The sequence below is a fragment of the Gossypium arboreum genome, chromosome 1 (genome assembly GCF_025698485.1).
Source record: "Gossypium arboreum isolate Shixiya-1 chromosome 1, ASM2569848v2, whole genome shotgun sequence".
Classification (NCBI taxonomy): domain Eukaryota; kingdom Viridiplantae; phylum Streptophyta; class Magnoliopsida; order Malvales; family Malvaceae; genus Gossypium; species Gossypium arboreum.
Genome location: NC_069070.1, coordinates 5,620,643 through 5,627,021, shown reverse-complemented (window position 1 = coordinate 5,627,021; position 6,379 = coordinate 5,620,643). Strand labels below are relative to the sequence as shown.

At 35.5% G+C, this 6,379-nt stretch overlaps 1 protein-coding gene across 2 annotated transcripts; it reads left to right on the top strand.

Annotated features, from left to right (window-relative positions):
- Positions 1 to 250: 250 nt before the first annotated feature.
- On the top strand, positions 251 to 5,417 carry LOC108483350 (P-loop NTPase domain-containing protein LPA1 homolog 1-like). Of its 2 annotated transcripts, XM_017786702.2 has the most exons (8): positions 251 to 755; positions 848 to 1,025; positions 1,943 to 2,277; positions 2,799 to 2,880; positions 2,956 to 3,375; positions 3,467 to 4,204; positions 4,414 to 4,524; positions 4,865 to 5,417. In XM_017786702.2, the coding sequence occupies exons 2-8, from the start codon at positions 879 to 881 to the stop codon at positions 5,261 to 5,263; spliced, it is 2,232 nt and encodes a 743-aa protein (XP_017642191.1). In that variant the 5' UTR covers positions 251 to 755; positions 848 to 878; the 3' UTR covers positions 5,264 to 5,417. The 2 variants fall into 2 exon arrangements, with proteins under 2 accessions (XP_017642191.1, XP_052882529.1); XM_053026569.1 differs by lacking the exon at positions 4,865 to 5,417 and having other exon boundaries at positions 321 to 755; positions 3,467 to 4,311; positions 4,414 to 4,511.
- Positions 5,418 to 6,379: the final 962 nt, after the last annotated feature.

Here is a 6,379-nt window from a genome sequence, read left to right as displayed (position 1 = left end):
TTAATAATAGAATTACTGAATAATAATACACTACTAAAAAGTTACCCAAAAGTTTTTCTTATTTAAAATTTAAAATAAACTAACTAAATAATAACTCATTTAAAACAAATTGTTTAAAAAAATTTCTCACCTGTATAGTCGTTGATAAATTAAAGGAATTAAAACAATTTTGGTTGTTTTAGTTGACTAACCAGTTAATGTACTAGATAAAAATATAAATAAACCAATAAAAAGGGTATTCTGCGTCAAGTCCTTTTCTCTAAGCCTCCTTTCCCTTCTTTTCCTTAATTACACATCAAGGACAAAACGGGGTTTTTCACTGCTTTCATTCTTTTACCCTCTTCTTTTTCCTGAAATTGCTTCAATTGCCCTACCTTGATGATCGTGCAGTAGAACGGGCCCCACACACTAATTCATCTAAATACCCTTCCCCTTTCCCTTAAACCAAAACAGAGAAGTACTGTACTTACGCACTGATATTGAGGGTATTTCGGTCTTTTAGAAAACCCGCGCAATTCAGAAAAGGGGGAAAAAAAGGAGAAAAAGTAAAAACACAAAAAAGGACTCGTGTAAGCTCTGCTCGCGTGATGCGTGGTATAGTGTAAGTGATGACACGGCCAAAGAGCTTAAAAAACCCTTTCACTCGCTTCGAAAATGGCGGTTTCTTGGATTTCATTCATGATTTATAGAGAAAATCCAACATTCCAACCCTAGCGATCTTTGTTTTTGGTTGATTTAGCTGTGAATTTATTCGGGTAAGATTCTTTTTGTCTTCTTCGTTGATTCTTCTACATTGCGTTATTTCAGAAGGTTGACGTTTTGATTCTTCTTTTTTTGATGATCACAGATAGCGCGCGCGAGAGAGTGAAAGAGAAGAGATGGGAGAGATTCCGAAGGTATTGTACATAATGGTAGTGGACGAAGGCGAGAAGAAGGAGAAGGAGATGTCGTCGTTTCGGTACACGCGTCCCGTTCTTCAGAGTACTCTTCAGCTCATGGGATGCAAAGCTCGTCATGCTTTCAAGGTTTTCTCTCTTTCTTTCTTTTTTGAAATTTGATTTTTTTTTAAAGAAAACTTCAAGCAATTAGGTTGATTTCGCTTATTTATGGATTTTCATTTTATCCTCGATTTCTTTCTATTCGCAAAATATTATTACGAATTTACGATATCATAGAGTAAACTCTGGATGATTAGTTGATAGATCTGGAATGCTTATCACGTGTTCTATGAAATTTCTTTCCAAATTTACATTTTTTTTTAAAATTCGGATTTAATGCTGAGTCTAGACCGTTCCATAGTCGCGCTTTTTTTTTTGTTTTTTTGTTTTTTTTTTGGCTTCTCTATTTATCCAGAAAAAAAAAACCAGCATCCTGTCGTTGTCATGGAATGGTAACGGAATATTTATCTCCTCGTTAGATTTTTAGCTTCCTATTTGTGTCTGCGCCTTTCAGATCTTTGCAAATGATCGAAATCCATATAGATGAAATCAGTTTGGATCAGTTTTATCTTTTCTGTTGGCACCTATCTGTTGTGGATTTTTTACCACCATGTGGTCCCATCATCGTTTTCTGTATTTATTGTATTAGTGCATGTTATAGGTTTGATTTTCTGTTTGTATTTAATATCTGCTTTCTAGTGGGTGATAGAAATCTTCGCTTTCGTGTCCAGTGAGAGGTTGAGGCGAGTATTAACTTGGAGGCGTTTGCTAAATTAGATATATTTATAAAATTCTTGTATAATGTGGACTGCCCAGATTCTCTATCGTGCTGTCACTTTTGGCATTATTATTCGTTTAGCGTCAATAATTTTATCGTTTGGAGTTTTTGCATGTCATTCCATATTTAATTCTCTAATCTGACATGATTGGTTTTTCTCTTGTTTCTTTGATTGTTATGGCAAGTGGATCCTTTTGCTAAATGTATTCTTTGTATTTCTTACCAGATTAGCCAGAGTGTTTTTGAATTGATAAGAAGTGATCCATTTTACAAGTCTCTACATTATGAGGGAAACGAGACCTTAAATTCTGATAGTTTCAAAGGGAACTCTGAAAGGGAAGACGTTCGTCCCACTAATGGTAACCTTGGCGGAGCAGAGGCAGGCAGCTGCTTTGTCTCAGATAAAGATGATGGAAATAAGACCATACCATTTGAGTTGTACAAAAGACGTACCACGGTTGTTGTTAGAAGGGAAACTTTCTTGGATGTTGTCTGTGAAGCTCTGGCTGAATATAAGTATGTGGGTCCAAACCAGAGAGCTGACTTGATTTTGGCAAGCAGGTATTGTGCAGCTGTGACATCTTATACTACCAGAAACTTTTGCAATGAAAATGGCCTGTAATTAATTGCTTGCATGTTGAATCTGCAAATATTCCTTCATTTTTTTTTCTGGTAATTTCATGGGGAGTTGTGGTAGCTTGTAGATTGGTAATTCACATTTCTCTCGGATTCTCTTTATTTAATGTGACAAACTTTTCATAGAATTTATTTCAAGAGACTACTGAGACTCGAGTTTCTCCATCAAATTTTCAATTGTCTGTCAACTTTCTTCTTTTCCCTCCTTTTGCTGGTTTTGCCAACAAGATAGAGTTCATAATCCCAAGTTTCCATAAGTTTCTAATGTAAGGTGTATGCATATTTTTATCGTTAATGCCTAGTGCAGGTAATTTGCATGTATGGTTTGGCATGGGTTTGTGATGGTTTTAGAACGGTCTTGTTCTATGTCCTTTGCTTGGGGGCTTCAGATTAGATGCAAAAACCTTCTTGTCTACCCTTGTAACTGTATTTGGTCTTCACTGCAGAATACGAGAGAGGAAGGAATCTGTAACTGTGCTGTTGTGTGGCACGAGTGGTTGTGGCAAATCTACTTTGTCTGCTTTGCTGGTAGGTTGTAATGTTGTGGCACTAGTGGTTGTAACTGCAATTACAAAATAGCTAATCTTTTGTAATGTCGTGCAGGGTGGTAGGTTGGGAATTACAACTGTGATTTCTACAGACTCTATTCGCCACATGATGAGGAGTTTTGCGGATGAGAAGGAAAATCCTCTACTGTGGGCTTCAACCTATCATGCTGGGGAGTGTTTGGATCCTGTGGCAGTTGCAGAAGCGAAGGCTAGAAAACAGGCAAAAAAGTTGGCAGGCATTGCTCAATCACTTCCCAAGGGTGAGGTAGATGATGGTTCTTCAGCCAAGGGGGCCCATCCAATGGAGGGTAGTTCTGCTAGTACTGAATTGATCAGTTCCAAACAGATGGCAGTTGAAGGATTCAAGGCACAAAGTGAGATGGTAATAGACAGTCTAGACAGGTTGATTACTGCGTGGGAAGAGAGGAAAGAGTCTGTAGTTGTCGAGGGTGTTCACTTGAGCCTTAATTTTGTTGTAAGTATACTTTTTTTGGGGGGTTTCCTACAGCAAAATGTTTTTGTCCCAAACTTACTTTATTCTCGTCTTAAATTGTGATCATGTACAGATGGGGCTTATGAAGAAACATCCCTCAATTATACCATTCATGATATATATTACAAATGAAGACAAACACTTGGAAAGATTTGCAGTTCGTGCGAAGTACATGACTTTGGACCCTGCAAAAAATAAGTATGTAAAGTATATAAGGAATATTAGGACGATACAAGATTATCTATGTAAACGAGCTGACAAGCATTTGGTCCCCAAAGTAAACAACACAAATGTCGACAGAAGTGTGGCAGCCATACATGCAACAGTTTTCAGTTGCCTTCGCAGGCGTGAAGCTGGGGAGTCACTTTATGATCCTATAACAAACACAGTTGCTGTTGTTGATGAGGAATACCGGAACCAGTGTGCTGCCAATTCACTGAGCTCCAAGGGTATGTTTCAGTTGATCCAGAGGAAGGGTTCTTGTAGGCAACTGATGGCCCTTCTTAACACTGATGGATCTGTAGCTAAAGCTTGGCCAGTTGAATCAATTGATAGCAATGGAAGGCCCATCTCTGGCTATGGAACTGAGGGTGGAATAGGCATTCCTTTATATGGACCTTTAAAAATTGGCAAAGCCGAACCTGTTAATCTTCAATTTGGTCACTTTGGAATTAGTGCCTGGCCTAGTGATGGTGGCACAAGTCGTGCTGGAAGTGTGGATGAGTCGAGATATGATGGGACTGAAAATAGCAGTAGATACCAATCTTCTTGCTGTAGCTCACCGAGGATGTCCGATGGTCCAGCAAAAGAGGTAGCCTGTTGCAATGTGATTTTCCTTTTCCAAGCACTCTTTATCTATGCTTTGGGTTTTATGTTTTAACATCTATACTTCAAAGTAGATGAAATGAAAAGAAAAATGTAAGTCACCGTTAGTTTAGTACTAATATTGTGGATTTTTTTAATGTATATAGTTATTCTGTGCTTGTTTTGCTGTTGGTTTATCTATTTTTCATCTTACAGCTTAAGGAGGAAAACTCAGTCTATGGCAGCGATGAAGAAGTTGATGATCAACCTGAGGTGGACACTGATGAGGATTTTAGTGATGATGGTGATAAAGAGGTCCATGAAGAGGTATGAACTTGTGTTAGACCCTGCAATAGGTGTGTGTATATTTATATAATTATCGCATTGAGTTTAGAGATTGAGTTGCAAACTACCATGCAATTATACCAAGAGGAGTCCATATCGGTTCATTGTTTGTGCTCTGTGGAAGATGTTTATGACATTGCTTATTGTTCGATTATCGTATCATAAGCTTCGTTCATTAATTTTTTTTATGAGCGCTAGATGATCGAAATGGCATGAGATTCTGCTTTATAATTTGAATAGATTTTTTTTCCAACCCCGACTCTTTCATGCTTTATTTTGTGTAGATTTTGCTCTAAATCTTCTTCATTTTCTGTTGCAACAGGTAGGTTCAGTTGATGAAGGCTCAACAAAGTCAGACGAAGAGTATGACGATTTGGCATTGCAAGATGGAATGAAGACTGGCTACAGCCCTGATGATGACGGCAACTACAATCGCGATATCGTAGTGATGTTTTCCGGGGACCAACAAGCAACTTCCTCAGAAGGGGATAAATATAACAAGAACTTGGACCTCTTCCTTAGAAGTATAAGAAAGCAGTTTTCTGAGCCGCTATGCTCCTACTCTTCCCTTCTCACGGAGAAGATCGAGAAGGGCAACGTTAAAATGCGAAAACGGTCTCTGAGTATTTCAGCCTTGGGGAATCGTGGATCAATAATAGGGGATCCCATACTTTCACGGGCACCTGAGAGATGGCAAAATAGTCTAGTTCATGGCATTTAGTTTATGTTGTTTGCTTTTTTTTTGGTTTATAAGGATGTGGTTTTGTCGTTAATTACCGGGTAATCTATCCCAAGTTCTTACCCTGCTCACTTTCTTCTCTCGTGCATAGTGGGCAAATGGCAATGAGCTTTGATGATTTGGTTTTCTGATCAAATTTTGGGTCTAAATTTCAAAGCTTGAGTTGGCCTGAGTAAATTAGTATCAATAATTTGAATTATTCAATAATTTATAACCTGAATAACCAATAATTTGAATTAGAAAGTACTCGAATCAGACATGATTTGAATTTAATTTAATTTGAGCAAGTAAATCGAAGTGAGATAATACCAAATGCTCGTTGAATAAACTTGACTAGAAAAATGACTGAATTTAAAATTTGAATTTGTCTTCAAACTTTTCAGAACTATCACTTTTATTATAAATTTTGGTTAAAAAGGCGTTGGCTGGTATTTTATAAAAAATTTGTTTTAATTTTTATTTTATTTTTAATTTTTTAATTTGTGTTATATGTAAAAAATTAATTTTGTTGAGATGGGAAAGTTAATATCTATTAATTTTGAATTTTGTTAAGGGTATGTTTACTTCAATGATTTAAAAATTTAAAAATATAAAAATTCTAAAAATGTTCTAAAATAAAATTATCAGAAAGAAATAAATTTAAATTATTAAAAAGTAAGTTATTAGGAATTTAGAATTTATTTAATAATAAAAATATTCTATAATATTTAGATTTTTTATGAAGTTGTAATTAATTGTTGATGTGGTATACACGTGGACTATTATGTCATAATATTAATATTTTCATTTATTTCAAGATGTTTTGACAAAAATATTAGTTTAAGAGTTAAAAGGACAAAAATTAAATGAAAAACTAAAATAATTTTTTAGAAGTTGAAGAGTTAAATAAATTAGTATGCCAAAAATTAATGGCGTTAAAAAAGTGGCACCTATCAATGAAAACGTATCATATGGTATTCATTTGCACATAGTAATTAATAACGTGTCACGTGATATTCCTTTAAACATAGTAATTAATGACATGATATTTATTAAAGAATTTTAAAATTTAAATAAAATATAAATGTTTAAAAGATCTATTAAATTAAAAAGAATAAA